General features: G+C 41.7%; 2 protein-coding genes across 3 annotated transcripts; both read left to right on the top strand.

Moving 5' to 3' along the window:
- The first annotated feature begins 171 nt into the window (after positions 1 to 171).
- LOC140594620 (histone H2B type 1-C/E/F/G/I) lies at positions 172 to 8,355 on the top strand. 2 transcript variants are annotated; one of them, XM_072728952.1, is made up of 2 exons: positions 172 to 591; positions 6,028 to 6,783. In XM_072728952.1, exon 1 carries the CDS (start codon positions 202 to 204, stop codon positions 580 to 582), a length of 381 nt encoding a protein of 126 aa, XP_072585053.1. In that variant the 5' UTR covers positions 172 to 201; the 3' UTR covers positions 583 to 591; positions 6,028 to 6,783. The 2 variants fall into 2 exon arrangements, with proteins under 2 accessions (XP_072585053.1, XP_072585054.1); XM_072728953.1 differs by lacking the exon at positions 6,028 to 6,783 and adding an exon at positions 7,467 to 8,355 and having other exon boundaries at positions 181 to 591.
- A 13,791-nt stretch (positions 8,356 to 22,146) lies between these two features.
- Positions 22,147 to 22,542, top strand: LOC112920443 (histone H2B type 1-C/E/F/G/I). The gene has a single exon (XM_025999232.2). The coding sequence runs from the start codon at positions 22,147 to 22,149 to the stop codon at positions 22,525 to 22,527; it is 381 nt and encodes a 126-aa protein (XP_025855017.1). The 3' UTR covers positions 22,528 to 22,542.
- Positions 22,543 to 23,001: the final 459 nt, after the last annotated feature.

The following is a 23,001-nucleotide window of genomic DNA, read 5'->3' as shown; positions in this document are numbered from 1 at the left end:
AAGGAAGCAAAGAAACGAGGCAGCCAATGAAAAGCTAGATTTGCAAGTATCTTTTACAATTCGCATTTGTGACGACACAGTAAAACTAATCCAATCACAAGCGAAATGCTACTAACCACATTTGAATACCGCATCTATAAATAAACGAGGCTTTGGGGCTTTACCCAAGTTTTAGTTATAGTGTTCTAACTAAACGATACGATGCCAGAACCCGCCAAGTCCGCGCCGGCCCCGAAGAAGGGCTCCAAGAAGGCGGTGACCAAGGCGCAGAAGAAGGACGGCAAGAAGCGCAAGCGCAGCCGCAAGGAGAGCTACTCGGTGTACGTGTACAAGGTGCTGAAGCAGGTGCACCCCGACACGGGCATCTCGTCCAAGGCCATGGGCATCATGAACTCGTTCGTCAACGACATCTTCGAGCGCATCGCGGGCGAGGCGTCGCGCCTGGCGCATTACAACAAGCGCTCGACCATCACGTCCAGGGAGATCCAGACGGCCGTGCGCCTGCTGCTGCCCGGGGAGCTGGCCAAGCACGCCGTGTCCGAGGGCACCAAGGCCGTCACCAAGTACACCAGCTCCAAGTAAACGTGCCAAGTAAGCGTCTCCTTCCCCAAACCCAAAGGCTCTTTTCAGAGCCACGCATGCTTTCAACAAATGAGCTATAATGCTTTCTAAAAACTATTCTCAAATGCATCCTAGTCAAGTTTACTCTAAGATCGATACATAGCTACGACTCTATAATTTTCTCTTAGGATTGCGTAGCAAGGATGCCACATTTCCCGGTCGATAACCATACCCATCATAAATTGAGTGCTCGCTATGCCCAAAACCGGTTCTGTACAACCATTATTCCTTAGTTTCACAACACTAAACCTCAATTTTAAATGAAAATGCCATTTCAAGTGTACAGCTCTCCTTCCTGTGCGCAGGCTCCAAATTCATCGCGACATTCAAGGACTTGGGTAAGAACTGTTTCCCCAGAGCACAAAGCATGCTGTAAAAACTTGGTTTTGCTCAGAGCTTTTCTTTTCCTTTTCAGCATATAGATATGCAATAATGAAAAAAAAAAAAGCGTAAGACAACATGAGTTTTCATGGAAATCTTACACAGGCTTTTCTTTCTGGCTTGCTAGCTTTGCAATAGCGCCCATTTCTGCTGGTGGGGGAGGTAGGGTGGGGATCAGAGAGGAGGAGTCTGTGCTGTATCCTAAAGGCGCAGACAGACAGGAAAGGGAACCTGTCCTGACTTTGAAGGGCTTTCAAATCCTGTCGGCTACTATAGCTTCTCTCCTACAAAGTACTATTTCATTGCCGGTCTTCTTCCAGCAGCCTTAGCTGGGAAGACCCTAGGGTCACAAGAGAGAAGCCCGCTACTCAATCCCATAAAGTGTCTGACTGGATAGGCAATAGTTACCCCAGGACTGAGGCCCCCTTTCCTCCCCTGGCCCCTTGCCCCGTGTCCCTGAGAGGCAAGGACTGAGAGGAGGTAGAAAGGGAAAGAAAGCCCTTCCCGGGAGGATGTGGCTTCTGCTGCACAAGGTCAGATGGCATAAAGGGTTTCTGCTGCTGCTGGGAATGGATTATTGTGGGGAAAAGAAATCTGGGGGAAAAAGCTGGGGAGCTGGGAGGAACTGGCCAGGGGGTAAGCAGTCAACAGTTGAGAGTTCCCCCAAGAAAACGGATGAGATTATCTTTCCGGGTGTAGCTGACACACTCACCGGTTCCATCCTCACGGTAGAAGGATGAACTAGAAATGAGCACAGGACCAGACAGCACATGGGCACCCCCACACACCCACTCGCCCAGAAGATGGCAACAGTGTGTGCTCACCCTCCGTGCTGAGCAAGGTAGATTGTGCCACCCACAATTCCGACCACCACTCACTTGCTTCTGGCACTGACATCACAGGGATTCGGAACACCCGGGCTGAGGATTAACTCCGAGATCTCCCAAGCTGGCTTTGTACCCCTGAGCACCTGCTCAAGGCAAATACAAATCCTCTCTGAAGGAATAAGCTTCATTTTTGGTCTCAGCAAATCCTCCACACATAAGATAGCAAAGAAAATGAAAGAGCAGCTTCACAACCAAAATCAACACAGAATTCAACAAGACAATGTAACCAAGAAGAAGAGAAGCGCACAGGCACAGTGGAAACAAAAGGAGTAAAAAGAAAATGAACAGATACAAACTTCAAGTTGCTAACTTGAATATCTTTAAAAAGGTAAAGGAAAACACTAAGTGAAATATGCTGAGGGATTAAGAATACAAAGAATTTTCCAAAAACAGTCGAAAGAACCAAATACGACTTCCAGAAATGAAGTTGTGGATATACACGTTATATATATACATTAATCATATGAAAATTAAAATTAAAGGCTTGCTAAATGGGCCAAAAAAAATCAATAGGCTCCAGATGAAGAATTTTAATGAGTTCTGTAAGCAGACCTTATTTATCCAAAATGCGGGGAGAGAAATGTAAAAGTGAGTTTAAGAGATCTGGAATTAGTAGTAAAATTGTCTGCCATGTGTCTAATCATGGCACCACAAGGACAACCAGAGAGATTGATGCTGGTGTGAGCTTCCAATGATCATGGCTGAGAATTTTTCAGAGTTAATGGATTACTCATGTAACTCAAAATCAATAAAATAGGGTGAAACTCATACACCAAAACGGGGGTCACTCTGTCACACTGTGAACCAAACCCCATAAATTCTCCAAACAAACGTAAAGCTAGTTTTCTAATCTGTTCTGCTAGATGGCAATAGACTGAAGCACTGTTATAGATTTCTGAGGGTGGGAAGATAATTGACAAATAGATTATTTACATGCACTTGATATCTATCTGATTACCAAATTTTGCAAAACCTAATCAATGTTTAATGATTTAATGGACTGTCCTGAGTTCGTTACATATAGTACTATCATTAGCAGACCAGAAACTTTGATATTTTTTCCAATAACTATTTCTGTAACTATCTTTATCATGGTTTTGTGTTAGTTAATGTCACACGCTATATGCCATGTTAAGGCATCACCGTCATTTTCTTCCTTTTCACTAAAGTGGCTTTTGTAGTTCCTGACTTGTTAAATACCTGTTTGCTTGCATGCATGGATATGTATATAATCTGTGTGTGTTGGTTAGTTTCCTTCTAAATATATTTTTAAAGGTTTTATCACGAATGATGTGTGAATTTTCGGTATTTGATGAAATCAAGGGCTTTCCCACATCAAGCCTGCTACAATAAATTACGAGTAGATTCCCTAATGCTACCCTATACTTGTATTCCAAGGCCAAATCTTCTTTGGTCATTTTCTATTAGTATCTTAAATACTGGCTGCGCACATTTTAGATTTCCGGGGGATTTTTCCTCCTCCCTACACACATAAAGTCATTCTGTGATTTTCCCTTGTTGGTTAACCTGTATCAGATTTGGTCAATAAGACTATGGTAACTTTGAACGCTTAATTGTGAGCCTCTCCTCCATTATCTGCTGCTAGGTAACAAACTACCCCAAAATTCAACAGCTTAAATCAATGAACATTTATTATCTATTTTTTGCGGGGGGCGGGGAGGGATCAGGAACCTAGAAGTGATTTCCTGGGAAGTTCTGGCCAGGATCTCTCATGAGGCTGAAGTCAAGATGCAAACACGCACAGCAGTCACCTGAAGCTTAACTGTGGGTTCCCTTCCAAGGTGGCTCACTCCCATGCCACCCAAGTTCCTGTGGGCTCTCAGCAGGTGGACCTCCGACTCTAGCCACATAGACCTGTCAGGACTGCTAACTGGCTCTCTTCCACAAAGACAAATCATAGAGAGAAGGGAGGAGGAATTTGTCACAGAGTCTCTACGACCTAGTTCCAAATGTCACACGCTGTCACTTCTGCCACTTTCTATTAATTAGAAACAAGTCACTTAAAAAATGGCGTATACCCAGAAGGGCAACTAGGCTCCACCTTTCAAGGAAAGGATAGCACATTTTTGAACATACTGTGAAACCAACACATTGTCTTTTTTATGCTTTAAATACTTGATTGTATAAAAGTATTTGTGCTTTAGAAAGTAGATAGAAGTCAGCTGTATAATCACTTGGACCTAATACTTTTCTAAGTGGTAGCTCTTTAAGAATTCCAGGAAATTGGGGGCATCTGGATTGCTCAGTTAAGCATCTGCCTTCAGCTCAGGTCATGATCCCAGGGTCCTGGGATGGAGCCCTGCATTGGGCTCCCTGCTCAGTGGGGGAGTCTGCTTCTCCCTCTGCCACTTCCCACTGCTGGTGCTCTCTCTGTCTCTGGTAAATAAATAAGTAAAATCTTTAAAAAAAAAAAAAAAAAAAAAGGATTCCAGGAAATTAGACCATAATTGACCACTATCCATAAACACAAAATCCAATGAAACTCCCTCATGATGCCCAGGTCGAATTTTCCCTAAGATTGTAAGGGACCAAACAGTGGTCTCTGCATTACATATAGCAGCACATTGCAGGTACTTAGAGAAAATATTGAATGAATTCATCTGAAAACTCCTAAACAGCCATCTGTACAACAAGACTCTGGTTCATGAGGGTTATAAGAATGTCCAACAAAACTAATGGGTGCGGAGAAAACAAGTTAAAAGAGAAAACAAAATAAAAAGATAAAACCCCAGAAAATATTTTAACTTATGAAAATATAAGAAATTAACAATATGGAAGGACCAATTAATAAATTTTGCAATTGGACAAGTTAAAGCTACATTAATAGACTTCAAAGGCAAAATTTGAGTTAATGATTGAGTCAGACTTAAAAATGACCTACAATGCTTCAAGTGTAAAGTAACAGATTAGGAGGTAGCAGAAGGACATGAAAGAAGAAACTAAAAGCATAGTTTCGTCATGAAGGCTTATAAGGAGACCCTTGACATGTGTCTAAATTCCCTACTAAATTGTACCATGGCAATCATTCCAAGTATTTCTTATAAATCCAGAGATAGTCATGGAAGATCTTTGGGCACTAGAGATACAAAGAGAGATGAGGTTGTTCTTGTCCTTCTGGAGCGCTCGGGTTTGTAGGCGATCAAGGAAACCCACAGCTCATTGCTTGCTTCTTATTTATTTATTTATTTTAATAATCATTTACTGACACCTAAAATGTCTATCACTCTTTAGAAATCTGCTGGCCGGTTTATGGGAAGTACAGAACTCATTAAATTGATGCAAAATATTCATCCAAATATTTTAGTCATATTTAGAATAGAGTAATACTAATATCTTTGTGCTATAGTCCGAAGTCAAGGTATAGTCCCATAAGATTGCCCTCATGTCTGACATCAGCTGCAAAGTTGATGGGTTTACCAAAACCATCCTCAGATTTAGTTATTCTTTAGATGATTCACAGAATTCACTAAGAGTTATTATACTCAAAGTTGGGGTTTATTATAACAAAAGAATAGGTTAAGCCAATGTAAGAAGCAGAAGAGCAGGGTCTCTGAGGGTTCCTAACTCGGAGCTTCTGTAGTCCTTGCCCTTTGGGGGAATAGGGAGAGTTATTGCCTCCCTGCAGCACAACAATATTTTAACAACACAGTACACATTGCCAACCAAGGGGCTTCATCACATACACATGGTTTACTGTCCACGTGGCTGATCTCTTACTCAGCAGTCCCTCTGGAGGTAGTCCAGGCACCACACGGCCCAAAGCCCCCAACATAAAGGACATTAGTACAGTGTCCCGAACAGCCCAAGGCCTCTTTGTAAGCAAAGGTATTCTTATCCTGCAGGACATTCCAAGGGCCTACACATCACCTCTCAGCAAAGGGCAAAGGCCACACCTCCCTTCGCGTAATATTAGCTCTTTACTATGCACATCGTCTTAAGAAAAACTATGTTTTTACAGTTTTGATCAGATATCTGTCATTGACCAGAACTTGAATTCTCCAACTATTTGCCTTTTGATGGTTCTGTCAAATAGTTTGGATTATTCAGGTCGAGTGTGGACTCAAAAGTTATAAGGAGGAGACTTCTTACCGAAGGCTATTTTTTGTACTTTGTTCAGATGAACAACTTCAGCTGTGTCCCGCCTGATTTATACTTCCAGTGGTCCTCCAAACCCTGGCGCTGGAAGGAAGACTGAGGAGCGGTGGAGATCACCCGGGGGATGCCCACAGTTCTCAAGTTTCATTTTGGTGTCGTGGACATGCAGTGCTGCACAGAACAGAAGGCTCCCTTTGCTTTACATGAACAGCAGCATTTGAATGGCTTTTCCTTCCATAACCATGACATTTGCTACCATGGATAGGGACTGGGAATTGTGGAAGAAGTGAAGGACTAAAGTTTTAGAATTTTGTCTAAAAGTTTAACCATGAAGGTTGTTAGGCTGTATTTCATAGTACAATACAATAATAAGTATCACAGCCAAATTATGACGATTTTTTAAGGAGAAACATGGAGCATAGGGAAAGAAGGTGAGAGATATTGAGAGGGACTCAGAAAAAGAATGGAAGCAGCAAATGGCTAAAGAGCCTGAAGATGGAAGAGAAGCCACAGAGCACACTAGCCAGAGAGAGCAGAAAGGGAAAAGAGGGAGATGAGGGGATAGACCTTATCATCTTTTGGGCACTTCACCTGGGCATAGCACCTGTTACATATTGAAATACTCCCCACGTTTCGTGGGTCTTGGGGCGAGTGGATGGGTTACAATGTTACCATGTCTGGGAGGTACTCTCTGACCTGCAAAAGTAAAATGGCACCCTTCTATCTCCTTCATAACTTGCTCTGTTTATTCTTCTTCATTACACTTAGCACTAACTGACATGAATCTGTGTATTATTTGTTTCCTCTTCCCATTCTCCACTGGGTTGGGTTAGGTTTCTTTTTGCAGCTGACCTCCAAATGCCCAAAGCTGTTCTACCCATACAGTAGGCTGTCAATGAACATCAATCTGTAACAATAAGGAGAGAGGCCAGGGCTGAGTTATTGCAATGGTCCCATTGATTTAGTGACTCAGCGTTTTGATACTTATTTCCACATCTGTACAACAACAATAATAATTCTAGGAAGTAGTGTACGTTGAAGGATTAAATGAGATATATCATGTAAAGGTTTAACAACACTGATGGACATTTAGTAAGCAACAATCGCTAGCAAGTCCATTTTCTTTAGTCACTGAATTAAAAGGACAATCGGAGTAGCCAATTCTTCTCAGAAGAAAGACTAACAAGAAAATAGGAGCCTTCGGATGACTAGAATCCCACCTCAAGGAGTATACTTGGGGGATTTGGAAGAAAGATAATATCATTCAAGAATATCTCGACTAAAAATGGTTTGACTCATTAACTGCTTGTGCTAACAATGACTAAAACACACGTAACACGGGAGTAAAGATATCTCATAGCACATTATACAAACATATTAAAAGAACTCTCTTCCCTGTATAACAAATATTAATACTGATGGCAAAATGGGACTGAAGAAGAACCCTTTTTTCTTCTTCAGACATAGGAGAGGTACGAATGCAGAGAAGAAATGAATGCAAACAGCAACTGAAAATATGGATGACCTCATGGAATTTATGAAGTATGAAAGTCTGATCTGCCTGAGAATAATTAGTGTGTGTATCCCGCTCAAATCTAACCTGTCCTGGTTTGCTGTACACTGATTCATTAGAGTGAGAGCATTACCTCAGTAAGAGCCTACATAAAGTGTCTTAGCATTTTCATTGTAGTTTTTGCTCTAATTATAAAAGCAGAATTTACTTCTGTTACAGGCCCAGTGATTGGGAATTCATTATTTACCACGGACTACCTTTGCTGGGAAGTCTAAATGAGTGCAAAACGTCTGTAAATGAAAAGGGATGATTAATAAAATCTGGAGAAATGGAATTCCGCATTGATTGTAGATAACAATCCTTCTAGATCTCGCCTTTCCAGACATACAATTTGTTTTTCACTTTATAGCCTGGAATGGATGTCTGAGTGGGTAAGACCTAAGCACTGGTTTGGCTTTGGTGATGATCTTGAAGGTCAACAGCTTGGTTCAGCTCAGCTGACATTTGAGGGGTCACCTCCAGCATCTGAATTAAGGGAATCACAATACTTGGAAGCAGTCTCAAACTTCAGCGTGCACCAAAATCACCTGCACTGCTTTTGTAAAACAGATGGCTGGGCCCACCTCACAGATCCTGATTCCCTGGATCTCTAGCAGGATCCCATTATTTGCATTTCCATGTTATCCAAGTGCTGCTGCGATGCTCCTGGTGCAGGACTCACACCACAGAAATGGGCTTTCCACCAGAAGAGGGGATTTCCTCGCAATACTAATACGAAACAGCCACACAACAATCACACTCCCCTTTCAACGGGAACTGGAAAGTCCTAAGAAGTGGCAGCGCCGTCCTCCGCCCCCTGCGTCCACTAGGGAGTGGAAATGACCACGAGCCCCGACAAGCCCCACCCCCACGTCCCCGGGCTCCTAGCCACGCCCCGACGCCGGCTCCCTCAGTGGCCCCTCCTTCCACGCCTTCCACGCTGCCCTCTCATTGGTCCGCTTCCGCGCACACGGCCCGCCCAGTGCCCCAAGGAGCCTCCCGTTCCGCGTGCGTCACGCTACGTTCTTCCGGGTCTCCCCCTCCCCCGCCCCCGCCCCCGTGGGGTCGCGCGTCGCCTTCGCCTTGGCGGTTTTCCGCGGCGCCCCCTGCTGCACCCGGCCTCGCACAGCTGCCTCTGGACCTTCGCAGCAACGCTGGGCGGTGCGCAGAGAAGGACGCAGAGCCTAGCAGTGTGCAGCCTGAGCAGCGGGACCGCGGTGTCCTCCTGTGCGGCTGCGTGAGCTGGCCCTGCTCCTCGTCTGCAGTGGCCGAGGGACCCTCGCGGAGCTTGCGCAGGACAGCTGGCTTTCACAGCCCCAAGGACTGTCCCAAATTTATAGGACCCTTCCTGCAAATATTCGAATAGTAGTTTCTTTCATGATAGTCATTCTCATCCATGTATCTAGAACTGCTTTTACTTGGCAAGCATGTGAGAAGATTTTTTTTCTTTTCTATCTTAGAAAAGTCCTTTCTATTACAGTTTAGTTAAATGATGATAAATGAGTTCAGAATATGTGAAACTGTTTTTTGGGGGATATTGTTATTTTTCTGAAGCCAGACTTGAAGTTTGAAATTATTAAATGTATACCTTGTAGGGATCCCTGGGTGGCGCAGCGGTTTGGTGCCTGCCTTTGGCCCAGGGCGCGAACCTGGAGATCCAGGATCAAATCCCACGTCGGGCTCCCGGTGAATGGAGCCTGCTTCTCCCTCTGCCTGTGTCTCTGTCTCTCTCTCTCTCTCTCTCTCTCTCTCTCTCTCTCTGTGACTATCATTAAACAAACAAACAAAAAACTAAAAAAATAATAATAAATGTATACCTTGTAATAAATCAGATATTTGTATGCGTTAGGTGCAGGAATCACAGATGAAGTATGTTCATTGTTCAGTCTTCTATAACCGTAAGCGTTTTCCTTGGTTATATGAGATTCCAAGAGTACCATGCTGAAAACTTGCCCTACAGTTATAAACATGAAGTTCTAATTCTGGCAGTTCCCGCCATACATAGTGGCTGTGTGGTCAGGTGCATCAAGACCCTGAATGTTGCATCTTACCAGGGGATTTTTATTTTGTCATTAGGGAGTATAGTTCTTTCTCATGACCGGAAGTTCTATGTCATTAGTTTTAAAAATGGGTATTGTTTTGAATGTCCCTTGCTTCTCACCTACATTATTGCATTCTTACTTCGTTAAACTTTAAGTATAATTTTAATATCTGAAATTATTTGTCTGAGGGAGAGGACGTGATCTCTTTATTTGGAAGCCTAACTTGTCACAGTGTGGTTTCTTCCTCGATTAGGTCACATTAATTTGAGTTTATATTTGTACACCCCCGACTGCTCGGAGAGGGCTTGGTGTTTAACATGCGCTCAGCAAATAATACGTGAATACTTAGATAGATGATTGATAGATAAATAGGTAGGTAGGTGGATGGATGGATAGATAGACGGATGGATGGATAGGTAGGTAGATGGATAGATAGATAGATAGATAGATAGATAGATGATAGATAGATAGATAGATGATAGATAGATAGATAGATAGATAGATAGATAGATAGATAGATAGTAAATGCATACCTACCTAGACAACATGGGTTAAAGATGCTTCCTTCCTGGAAAAGGTTTAAGTTTGAGGCCCTGAGACACTAGAGGGCGCCCACCACTCCTTAATTTCAGGTAACTTTCTATGAAAGTCTAGACTCTAGGCCTTTGGAGAAATCCTTATGGTAAAATTCCTCTGCCTTTCTCCACAGTGCCACTTCTGAGACAAACAGGTTTCCTTCTTAGAAATCTTTGATAGATATTGTTTCCTCAAGCCTGAGCTTTCTCAAGAGCCGTGGCCCCATGCTAGCTGTCTGCAGTTCAGTTGAAAAGCCTAGAATCCTTTTTTTCCGAAGAGGCTGGCATTAATTGACAAAGTGCAGAATCTGATCATGGTATTTGCCCCAGGGAACCCAATCAGCTGTGTTTATGAGGCTTCAGCTCCTAGATGTGTATTGTTCTTGGAGATCAGTTTTCCTTGGTTTCTTCTTCTCTGGGCCATGATGTGTTACAGTGTTTTTGCAGTTTATCTAGTCCTTAGCTATTTTGCTTCAGGGTGGCTTTCCAGAATATTTTCTTGTCCACACTGGAACCAAAAGTCCTTACAGTGTACCTCTCTATCGAATACTTTGAGCCTTCAAATTTGTTTAATATTATTATTGCTGTACTTGCTGTCTCTTGGTAACATTTTCCAGGCATATTTTCCCCCATCCTTATTTTTTCTTTATTAGTATTTTACAAATCCATGCATGATTTGTTTTCAGACTCAAGAGGAGCACGTTTTTATGCATTTTGTGTCATACATGCTTTCTTGGTTTATAGAAAAATATAAGCAGCATAAAAAGATAAAATATGGTGCACATTCCAGAACTCTAATGTTGGGGAGGAAGAATTTCTCTGCAATTCAAGGTCCTTTTAGCTGGACTAAGAATCAAATTGATATGGGAAGATGAAGACTTGAAACTCAAACTTAATACTGTCTGTATGGGGAAGCCACATAGATATGGGAATTTCAAAGACAGGCAAAATAAGGTATATTTGTTGTTCTGAATGAAGAAGACAGGGTAGGGGTCTGGGTCTTCATAGAGAGGGAAGGTCTCCCCTTCACAGAGGGATAAGAAGAGCAGATGTTTGGTAATTAGATGTTTGCCCTACCGTACAAATGGGTCACTCAGATGAATGCCTGGGTGGCTCAGTGGTTGAGGGTCGGCCTTCAGCTCAGATCCTGATCTCAGGGTCCTGGGATCAAGTCCTTCATCGGTCTCCCCAGAGGGAGCCTGCTTCTGTCTATGTCTCTGCCTCTCTCTCTCTCTCTCTCTCTGTGTGTGTGTGTGTGTGTGTGTGTGTGTCTCGTGAATAAATAAATAATCTTTTAAAAAATGAAAAATGAGTCACTCAGATAAAATTTATCTCTGTTAATAACTCTTTTTCTAGGAAACACCACCAATTTAGAATCTTCTGTTTGGTTAAGAGAGGGACAAAAGTTCTCCTGAGACTGTGGGGTATCAAGTGCCTTTACCTCAAAATAATCGACATGCCAAAGTGGCACATTTGGAGTGGAGTGGTCTTGACTGTTCTTCAGTTTCCACATCTAAAAATTCCTTGGGAGTTTTACATATTAAAAGTTGAGCTGGTAAGTTGTTTCATCTCATTGATCTAGTCTCCTAGTCCTGACAATGGGGCAGTTTAGTCAAACTCATTTCAGGAGGCAGTGATCCAGTTGTAATCTCCAGTTTAGGCCTAATCAGGCACTAAATAAGAGAAATTTCTATGGAAACAAAAGAGAAGCAATGGTTAATGTTTGGATCAAACGTTAACCCAGTTTTTTTGTTTTGTTTTTCTTAATTTATGATGGACATAGAGAGAGAGAGAGAGGTAGAGACACAGGAGGAGGGAGAAGCGGGCTCCATGCCAGGAGCCAGACATGGGACTCGATCCCGGGACTCCAGGATCCTGCCCTGGGCCAAAGGCAGGCGCTAAACCGCTGAGCCACCCAGGGTTCCCTGGGGTGGAACCTGAGGGGTGGAATCCTGAGTCTCAGGATAGCCAGTTGAGAAAACTTCTGAAGTCAAACTTGAAGCATCTTCAATTAGAATGAGGTCACATATTGGCAATCTGACGGATCTTCCTAGATTATACTTCAGATGTCTCTGGGGATCTCTTGAGTGGCCCATAGAGCAACAGGACAAAGACTGTCTATGCATGAGCTATTATGGCACTTTCTTCACATCAAGTGATTTATACTTAGTTTGCCAGGGCTCCAGGAGAAAGGGAAGTCTTAGATCTCAAAGGATTTGAAGTCAGAGAAATGGGAGAAGAATCAAAATGTTAGTTTGGAGACTTGAAGCCACGCATTGGAGGACACTAAGAAGAAATTACGATCGAGTTCAGTTTGTAATGGATAGTATTAAAGTAGTGTATCTACAAAGATATGTTATTGAAACATATTTTCTCTCTATACTCCCCCTCATTTTTACCAAAGATAGCCACATTAACAGTATTTTGTTTCCAAAATGAGTCTAGTATCAAAAAAATCTTGCCCTGATTATTCATATAAGTGCAGCAAGAACAGTGGTTAACCCTACAGACTTTTTAAAATCTGTAATGCTGGAGGTTTCACAAAGAGTCTCCGTATCAAAACTTTTTTAAAATATTTTTTTAGATTTTTAAAATTTAAATTCAGTTAATAAACATATATTATTACTGGTTTCAGGAGTAGTGGTCAGTATTTTATCAATGGCATATCACACCCAGTGCCCATTACATCATGTGTCTTCCCTTTTCTTAAGATTTTATTTATTTATTTGAGAGACAGAGAGAGAGAGTACAAGGATGAGCAGGGGGAGGGGTAGAGGGACAAGCAGACCCCTGCTGAGCAGGGAGCCTGGGATCACCACCTGAGCCAAAGGGAAACACTTACCCAACTGAACCACCTAGATGCCCCAATCATATGCCCTCCTTAATGGCCATCACCAAGTTACCCCGTCCCCTCACACCCCTTCCCTCCAGCAACCCTCTGTTTGTTTCCTATGATTAAGTCTCTTACAGTTTGTCTCCCTCCCTGATTTGATCTTATTTTTTTCCCTCTGTTCCCCTATGACCCTCTGTTTTGATTCTTAAATTCCACAATGAGTGAGGTTATATGATATTTGTCTTTCTCTGATTGACTCACTTCACTTAGCATAATACCCTCACTTCCATCCATGTTGTTGCAAATGGCCCGATTTCATTTTTCAAAGGCTGAGTAATATTCCATTGGAATATTCCATAATATTCCACATCTTCTTTATCCATTCATCTGTTGATGGACATCTGGGCTCTTTCCATAATTTGGTTATTGTGGACATTGCTGCTATAAGCATTGAGGTACGGGTGCCCCTTCGGATTACTACATTTCTATCTTTGGAGTAAATATCCAAGACTGCAATTGCTAGGTCATAGGGCAGCTCTATTTTCAACTTTTGGGGGAAACTCTAAATCGAACTTTAAATTCTCTTAAGGCCAGAAGCCAAGCCAAATCCTTGCCATCAGACCTAACCTGCAATACCCATATGTTTGGGTGAATTCCACTCTTCTCGAGGTCCCCAATATATCCTGGGATTCCTGCACATGCCAGGAGGTAACCTCTACTCACCTAGTAAGGTTGTTTGGAATTCGGAAAGCAAGGTATCAGGGTAACATTTCCAAGGGTCTTTATTGGCTCCATAAAATCAGCTTTAGTTCCTTAAAGCTGCCTAATTATATCTGAGTCTATGCCATTCTCTCAAATATGACATCCAGTCAAAGCCTCTGTAATATGACTACTGTTTCCAATTATGTCTTGTCATAAGGAGAACACATGTTTATTGCACTTATGCAAATAAATATATTGCCATAAAAATATAAGAATTGTCACTGAGATTTTCCAGAGCATTCAGGTAAGGCGAGAAGATAAATTTTTCAATTGGTGCACAAAGGCGTATTTTGTCAAATTGTTGTAAGTTAGGTAACCTGAGAGATTCTTAACTCTGGGGTGGGGGTGGGGAAGAGGCATTTTTTTTAAAAATCAGTAATGTTTTGAGGCGCCTGAGTGGCTCAGTTGTTGAGCATCTGCCTTTGGCTCAGGTCCTGATCCCAGAGTCCCAGGAACTAATCCTGCATGAGGCCCTGGGTGGGGAGCCTGCCTCTCTCTCTGCCTCTGTCTCTGCCTCTCTCCGTGTGTCTCTCATGAATAAATAAAGTCTTAAAAAAAAAAAAAAGCCAGTAATGTTAGAAACAAAAAGTCATAAAAAGTATAATTATTTTCCTCAAGTCATTCAATCCCATGTTATTAATTCTTGTTCTGTTTGAATACAATCTTTCCAATAGTCCTGGAAATCTTTACATAGTTCGGTGTTTTGGTTTGGGTTTGGGTTTTATTGAGAGAGTGACTAGGGGAGAGGAGCAGAGGAAGAGAGAGAATCTTAAGCAGGCTCCAAGCCCAGTGCAGAGCCCAAAGTGAGGCTCCTCTCAAGACCCCAAGATCATGAACCGAAATCAAGATTTGGACGCTTAGCCAATTAAGCCACCTAGGCTCCCCAACGTAATTCAGTTTTATGATCTTAAGGTTACCAGACACCTATACGTGGAATTTTTTCCATAACTGTAGCACGTTTGCAGGAAACTTTTATAGTGGCATCTAAGTAAAAGTATAACTGTCTGTAAATGATAAAGACTTAAAAATGGCCAGAGTTAAGGATCTGATTAGAGTTCATTACAATGTGATTGACAAGGAAATTTGATTTTTTTTGTGACATACAATACTTTAAAATAATAACATACCAAGACATCATATTTCTAGGAGTTTCACATAATTTTAGATAACAGGTCTACATAAATATAACCTAACAGGGTTTAGTATCACCTTGTTGGCAATGCTTCTCATGTAATTTCACATACTAAATAAGCCTAGTTAGTTTTATTTCTTAAAAAAAAAAAAAAAAAAAAAAAAAAAAAAATTTTTTTTTTTTTAATCTACCTGGGGTCTGGTGGGAAATTGCACTTAGATTCTGCTTAAAGGACTTAATTTTGGAATTTTATTGTGGGAAGTATGTCCAAAAAATGTAACAGAAGGTTTGAGCATTTGATTAAATAGGATCACAGTCATTACGAAACAATATATAATTGTTCCATTTAATGAAACCAACAAGAAAAGGTAGCAGAGGCAAATACAGACGGTTACATAGTTGTGAATAAAATTTGGTTCTTTCAATATTAAGACTGTTTTCTTAAGTAATCAAAGACCCGATAAGCATAGACATTATTTTGGGAAACTTAGAATCATTGGTTTTTTTAGGCAGATAATTTAAAAAGTAAAGAACAACTATTGTTTACAATTTCTCATCAAGGGCAAAGCAACAGTTTAAGAAAACTTTGTTCTTCCAACAAAGAGAAAACAGAAACTTTGCACCCTTGTACTTTTGATATTAAACTTGTTTCCTGGGATGCCTGGGTGGCTCAGCGATTGAGCACCTGCCTTCAGCCCAGGGTATGATCCTGGAGTCCCACATCTGGCTCCCTGCGAGGAGCCTGCTTCTCCCTCTGCCTATGTCTCTGCCTCTCTCTGTCTCTCTCTGTCTCTCTCTCTCTCTCTCTCTCTCTCTCTGGGTCTTTCATGAATAAATACATAAATACATAAATAAATCTTATTTACTTATTTAAATTTATCCTAATCTTAGCCACTACTGACCACACATAAAGTTTCTTCCCAAAGAGTTTTTCACCCTAAATGTACAACTTTCTTTATTTAACACTCAAATTTTGACCTAAATTTTCCCTCTATAATAACCAGTCTTGCTGTAATACTTCCTTTTCAGTCTCAACAATTATGTACTTTTATTTTTCATGCTGCTTCTTAGCAAAAACACTATCTTACTTTCCTCACATAGAATTGTCATTTCCAGTAGCCTTAATTACATTTCTTAATATTCTTAATGCTTAACGAAACCTTAATTTCTAGTGAAAACTAGTAGTAAGTAGTTGTGAACCGTTATATCAGAACTCTTCAGGTTGCCAAATCTATGAATATGTTTCATTATTTTTAGAAGCATGTATTTTTTATAATATAATCTTTCAATAAAGCATAAAATGTGTTTATTAACAGACCCAAATTTATCTTTAGTTTCTCTATAATAAGACAGAAGTAGATAGACATGTTCAGTACTTAATGGTTCATTATTTTCTCTTACTCGGAAGAGATCTAGATTACTAACAAACCTCGCTTTACTCATCATTTACCTTAGCAAAACTTTCAAATTTTTAGCTTTCCAAAGATTTTGGAAGCTAATTAGAAGTTACCTAAAAAGCTTTTTATTTTATTTTTAAAATTAAAATTTATTTTAAATTAAATTTATTTTATTTCATTTACTTCTTTTAACAATTATGCATAGATTACCTGATGTAGGAAAGAGTGAGGGCTCGAAGCCTATGGCCAAGAAAAGAATTCTTGAGACATCTTTGGTGCAAAAAAAGGTGATTTTACTAAAGCCCAGGGACAGTACCCAAGGGCAGGAAGAGCTGCCCTGAGCTCATGAGAAATGGCCTATTACATGCACTCAAGTTGGAAGAGGGTTAGGGAGAGCACAGTCTAAGGAATTTTCAAACAAGGTTGCCAGGACCTTGAGGGGCTAGCTGTTGTTGAGAAAGGTCATTTATTACTGTCTAATAAAACCCGAGTCATGAGATGCTTCAGACTTCTATCGGTGGGCCATATTCTTAGAAGATGCTTGCTAATAGATACCTTGGTGGTTAGAGATAAGGGAAATTTCTAAAGAAGTTTGTATATGTTAACGTAGACTGATAGGGCAGCCCCAGTGGCTCAGCGGTTTAGCGCCTCCTTCAGCCCAGGGCCTGATCCTGGAGACCCCAGATTGAGTCCCATGTCAGGCTCCCTGCATGGAGCCTGCTTCTCCCTATGCCTGTGTCTCTACCTCCCTCTCTCTGTGTGTCTCTCATGAATAAATAAATAAAATCTTAAAAATAAATACATACATACATACATACATACATACATACATACATAAAGTAGACTTACAGGGTCCTGGGGTTGGGCTAAGATTGCCTTCTGCCCTTAGCAAAGTATGAACACCAGGCAGCTGAGTCCCTCGAGGAAGGTCACTCTGCCTGTTTCAAGGACATGTCAGTGGGCTATAAGTTGTAAGGAAATTTAGATATTTTTCTTCTTCCTTTCTCTCCCACATCACTGTCCACAAAAACTTCATGAGGCATTAGACAGACTCAACATTAGTCTAAGCTTTTTTCTTTCAGACAAATTTTGCAACAGAAATACCATGAACTTATTTGACTTTTACTAAACACAAGCAGAATAAAAATTTTATATTTAATGGTGATAACTCTAAAAACATAACTATTTTAATTAAGCCAACAAACTTAATTTAGCTTAATACCAAATATGTTCTCAGATTACATGAGTTTAAATTTATTTCTAACTTTCTGAATGTTGGAATGCCCAATCTCTACAAACATGTACCTTCAAACTAAATAGAGTTCTTGTATGTGTTAACTATACCAATACCATCCAGAGAGAGAGCAAATATCTCACATTAAAACATACATGGACACACACACACCACAAAATACAGACAAGATACAAACAAAATTTTGATATTTGTGGAGAGGATATTGTAGCTCCAATTTTTAAAAAAAAAAAATTTATCTATTTATTTGAGGAGGGGGGAGAGAGACAGAGAGAGAGAGAAAGAGAGAGAGAGAGAGAGAAAGCAGGGGGAGGAGCAGAGGGACAGAGAAGGAGAGAATCTCAGACTCCACACCAAGCACAGAGCCCAAAGCAGGACTTGAATTCACCACTCTGAGATCATGACTTGAGCTAAAATCAAGAGTCAGACATGTAACCAATGAGCAATCCAGGCGCTACTAGGCCTAATTTTTAAATAGTTCCATCTATCTATCTATCTGTCTATCTATCTATCTATCTATCTATCTATCGATTTTTATGAAAAATTTCTCCCTAAAGTTTGCATGTCAAAAAGACTGGCTCTGGGTCTTAGAGAAAATGGAGGTAGAAAATGTATATCAAAAGCAGAGAGAGAGTATATAAGTTTTCTTGAAGGTGGATATTTGGAGCATCTCTGCCTGTTATCATAGGTACTGTATACTCTGGCCATAAAAGCACTTTTCAGAAGTTTGCACTTAATTTTATTGATTTTTTCTTAAAGATTTTATTTATTTATTTCTGTGAGACACACACACACAGAGGCAGAGGAAGAAGCAGGCTCCATGCAGGGAGCCGGATGTGGGACTGGATCCCGGGGTTGTGGGATCAGGACATGAGCTAAAGGCCAGTGCTCAACCACAGAGCCACTCAGGCATCCCCTGCATGTTAAAAAGGCCTCTTTCCCTCCACCCTACCCTCTCCTCTTTTTAAATTCAGTCTCAAATAAATAAATAAATAAATAAATAAATAAATAAATAAATAAAAATAAATTCAGTCTCAGGAAATTGTGGAATGTGTTTATATTTCAAAGACATGTAAGATTTATAATCTCAAGGGACTGAGAATGCAAAAGAAATTTTTGTCAAGAGTTTCAGGGTAATTCCTATTAAAAACTTACTCCTCTTTTTAAAGTACAGAACAATTTTGTTCCAATATGCTGATTTTTAAAATAATATCCACAAACATTTTGAAAGGAATATGCAAGGTTTGGAGATTCGTAAAGACAGCTGGGCTTTAACTTGTTTCTAGAGTTGTGGAGATTCTGTAGAGATTTGTAAAATAAGGAGAGTTATTCCTAATTCCCAAAAGGCTGGATTATATCAAAGGATTGGCCCATCTTTTTAAATGAATTTACTTCTTCATATTACAGAGAAGTTTAACCAAATTAGAAGCCCAAAATTTTTGCCTTTGTAAAGTCTATCTAAAGCATTTAAACAACAGCCTTGTTTTTCTGGATACACAATTTAAACTGGGCCTGAATATTGGCCTTTTGTAAATCATTTATCGGAGGGCCTAAGGGATATTTTGGTTATATATTTCCTCAGAAGCCAAAGTTGTGAATACAGTCAAGTAATCTTTCAAATCACACCCAAAATGTGGTAGAATCTTTCAGAGTAAAGGGGCTTTATAATTGAAAAGCTTTATAATTGAAAAGCTTGGCTGTGATCCAGGGGAACTGGATTTTGCTGTTGTGTTGCTGTGGGGCTGGGTGCAGACAGGAGGGCAGTCAATCTAGCATACTCCTGCAAAGGGCATTGATTGTATAGGCATGCTTGAGGCTTGCAGAACTTGATTACAGAGCTAAGGCAGGTAGGACCAAAGCAACCTTGATTGCTAATCTCCTGCTGCTTTTGTGAAACTCATTTTCTGGCTTTCAGCATTTACCTGAGCAACATGTATATTTTGAACCTAGAGATTAAGCCAGAGTGATCTCTGTAAATCTTGTAGGAAAGGGGAATTAAAACAGGCACTTGCAGCCAAACTTTAAGAAGGAGAATTTACATTGCCTGTGGACATTTCTTTTTGTCTTCCATCTGATTTCTGGTCTTTTATCTTGTCAGTGGAGTCCCTAAGGTGAGCCACTATAAGACAATTGAGGGCTCCTTAATAGATATATTTTAATACAGTCAATTTAAAGGATCCATTGTAAAAATAAATGAATGATACATTGTGTGGCCATTGATGCTTAGGATCTATTAATAGTGACTTCTCTTGCTTTTTTTTAAGACTTTATTTACTTCCTCATGAAAGACACAGAGATAGAAGCAGAGACATAGGCAGGGGGAGAAGCAGGCTCCTCTCAGGGAGCCTGATGTGGGACTGGATCCCAGACCCTGGGATCAGGCCCAGAGCCAAAGGCAGATGCTCAACCTCTGAGCCACCCAGGCGACCCCTGTTAATAGTCACTTAAACCAATGAGCTTTCTGATGGCTTAACCAAAGACACAATAGGTGTCTAGAGAGGATGCAGACGATGCAGCCCCCCTGATCCAAAAGTGTACTTATGAAATTAGTCTAAGAGAGCAAAGACCTTCACTGCGCAGGCAGTAAGGATGGTATAATGAATAAGATGTGCCTGGTCTCTCATGACAATGTGATACATCTCCAGTCTCAGATCCACTAATTCATGATATCAGGTAGGCGCTTCTGGAAAGAGACTTTCCAGCACTAAGGAGGAAGGAATGCTGAGACGACAAAGATGCCTATGAACTGGGACCTCTCATGACACAGCTGAACAGAGAAATTCTGATCCCCAGTGGATTCGATTGCCCACCAAGGTGCACCCTGGTAAGTGCACCCTCCCGATGGTGACAGGGGAGACCAAAAAGAATTTTTGCATTGGGCAAAAGCCAAGCTCTTAGGACATAGAACAAGACAAAAGGAAAATAGTAACAGATCAAAGCCTTCGGACTCCTGGAGCCACACTAATACCTGGGAAGTATGTGCTGTGGAGTTGGGACTCCATGTTCTTTTCCAGTGTACTTACTTCACGAAGTTTATTTGAGTTTGGGGGTGACCTAGTGTCAACATAACCCTTTCCAGACCAAACTTATCCTATCATGAGTGTCTTCTTCTTGCGCTAGCCAGCATTCAAATAGCTTTAGAGTGCTCAATCCATACCCACAAATTATGATGCTTTGGCTCCCAAGAAGTCCCTTAGCAAGAGAACACAAACAGCATAAAAGACAAGAAAAAAAAAAAAAAAAGCAAAGACCATCTCTGGGAGGAAAGGATCAGTTAGTTACCAAAGAGTACTCTGTCAAATTAAGCAGAGTCATTTAGTCCAAGAAACTAGTCCCATAAATATTCTCTGTTCCTAATCTAAACGTAGAAAGAGAGAAAAAGAATTCTTACCATTCTTGCTCCATCACTACCCTTGCACTCCACAGAGACTAAAAGAGGCAGAGATGATAAATCTTACCTGATGCCAGCAACGTGGCAGATCTCCTAAGTTTCTAAGCTGCAGCAGAGTCTGGGGCAAGAAGTATCCAAGGAGTTAAAGTATCCTGGCATTTAGGACAGCTGTAGGGGAGCAAATAATCCTGTCCCTTCAAAGCTCCCTGAGGCTAGACTCAAATTGGTATGAAAAGACTTAAAAAGAGAAAACCAACCATACACTGTACATATGGGGAATTCACAAAGACACGGATATTCCAAAGACAGGGAAAATGAAGCAGATATATACATATAGTATATATACAGTATATATAGATATATATTTATATATATATTATACAGTATATATATACCACAGTAAACTAAGGAAACTAGTATATATATACACCATACACATATATACTATACAGTATGTGAGATATATATATATATATATATATATTGGAGCCCTTCTTCGGGGCCGGCGCGGACTTGCCTGGCTCGGGCATATCGACCCGGCTTTCTCCTGAGAGAAGAGAAAATGGAGTCGCTTCGCCGAAGGAGTTTGGGAGGAACCCAACGCACTACCTAGAGCAGATGTTTGATAGATGATTGACCTACCATAGGTGTGTGTCACTGATATAAAACTTATCTCTGTTAATAATACTTATTCGAGAAAGGTACCCTTTATCCAATTTAGATTCTCCTCTATCGTTAAGAGAAGAAGAAAAATATCCCAGGTATGCGGGGTCTCAAGCGCCTTCAACTCAAAATAACCCACACTCCAAAGACTCACAACTGCAGGGCAGTGGCCCTTCCTGAACAACTACACTATAAAAAATCCGAATATGTTATACACTAGATTGCCTACCTGGCATTCGAAAATACAAGAGTGTGATTTCTAATATTGAATATTAATCCATAAGTTAATCGGCATTCCTATTAATAATCAGAGCTTACTATAATAAAACACCTTTAACTAAAGCAGCCAGGCTGACCCGCTGCATCAAGATCTGACCAATGGGAGAGCAGAACTCCAGCCAATCACTAGACGGCAGGCCGTACCACAAACCGACGAATCAGCGGTGGCAAAGCCTATCCTTCATTTGCATAACCTTGGCTACAAATAGACAGGATCCAGAGGCGGACTCCATTTTCTCTTCTCAGGAGAAAGCCCAGTCGGTATGCCCGAGCCCGCCAAGTCCGCGCCGGCCCCGAAGAAGGGCTCCAAGAAGGCGGTGACCAAGGCGCAGAAGAAGGACGGCAAGAAGCGCAAGCGCAGCCGCAAGGAGAGCTACTCGGTGTACGTGTACAAGGTGCTGAAGCAGGTGCACCCCGACACGGGCATCTCGTCCAAGGCCATGGGCATCATGAACTCGTTCGTCAACGACATCTTCGAGCGCATCGCGGGCGAGGCGTCGCGCCTGGCGCATTACAACAAGCGCTCGACCATCACGTCCAGGGAGATCCAGACGGCCGTGCGCCTGCTGCTGCCCGGGGAGCTGGCCAAGCACGCCGTGTCCGAGGGTACCAAGGCCGTCACCAAGTACACCAGCTCCAAGTGAGCCCTCTCCGAGGCACCATCCAACCCAAAGGCTCTTTTCAGAGCCACACGGTTTCACCAGCAGAGCTGCGCAACTGGCACTCGCTGTACTCGTAGCTTGGGGTTCGGTCAGGTTAGTAGGGACCTGCGGGACGCCACCGCCCGTAGCCGATGTCGGGTGGCGGGCTCCCTGCCCGTGACTCTTGACAGCCGTGGTGTGTACGCGCGTCCCCAGCAGTGTGAATGAAGGCGCATTGGAATGGTCCCCATTCGCAGCCCTCGCCCTTGGAGCCCCGGATCGCCTTCCGGAGAGGTGTTCGGGCGCGGGCAGTGCTGGAGGGATCTCCGCTCCGAGGACTGACCTGGAGGCACCGGGCTCCCGCCTTCTGTTCAGTGTCCCCCCACAGGGTGGGGACGGCCACAGGGACCTTTGAAAAGCGCGCCTTCTACAGGCGAGGTTTCCTCTTTGGTGCCACAGGGCTCGCGACCCCGGGTT

The sequence above is a fragment of the Vulpes vulpes genome, chromosome 12 (genome assembly GCF_048418805.1).
Source record: "Vulpes vulpes isolate BD-2025 chromosome 12, VulVul3, whole genome shotgun sequence".
Lineage (NCBI taxonomy): Eukaryota > Metazoa > Chordata > Mammalia > Carnivora > Canidae > Vulpes > Vulpes vulpes.
Note: the sequence above shows the minus strand (reverse complement) of the source record. Positions and strands in the feature narration are given on the sequence as shown.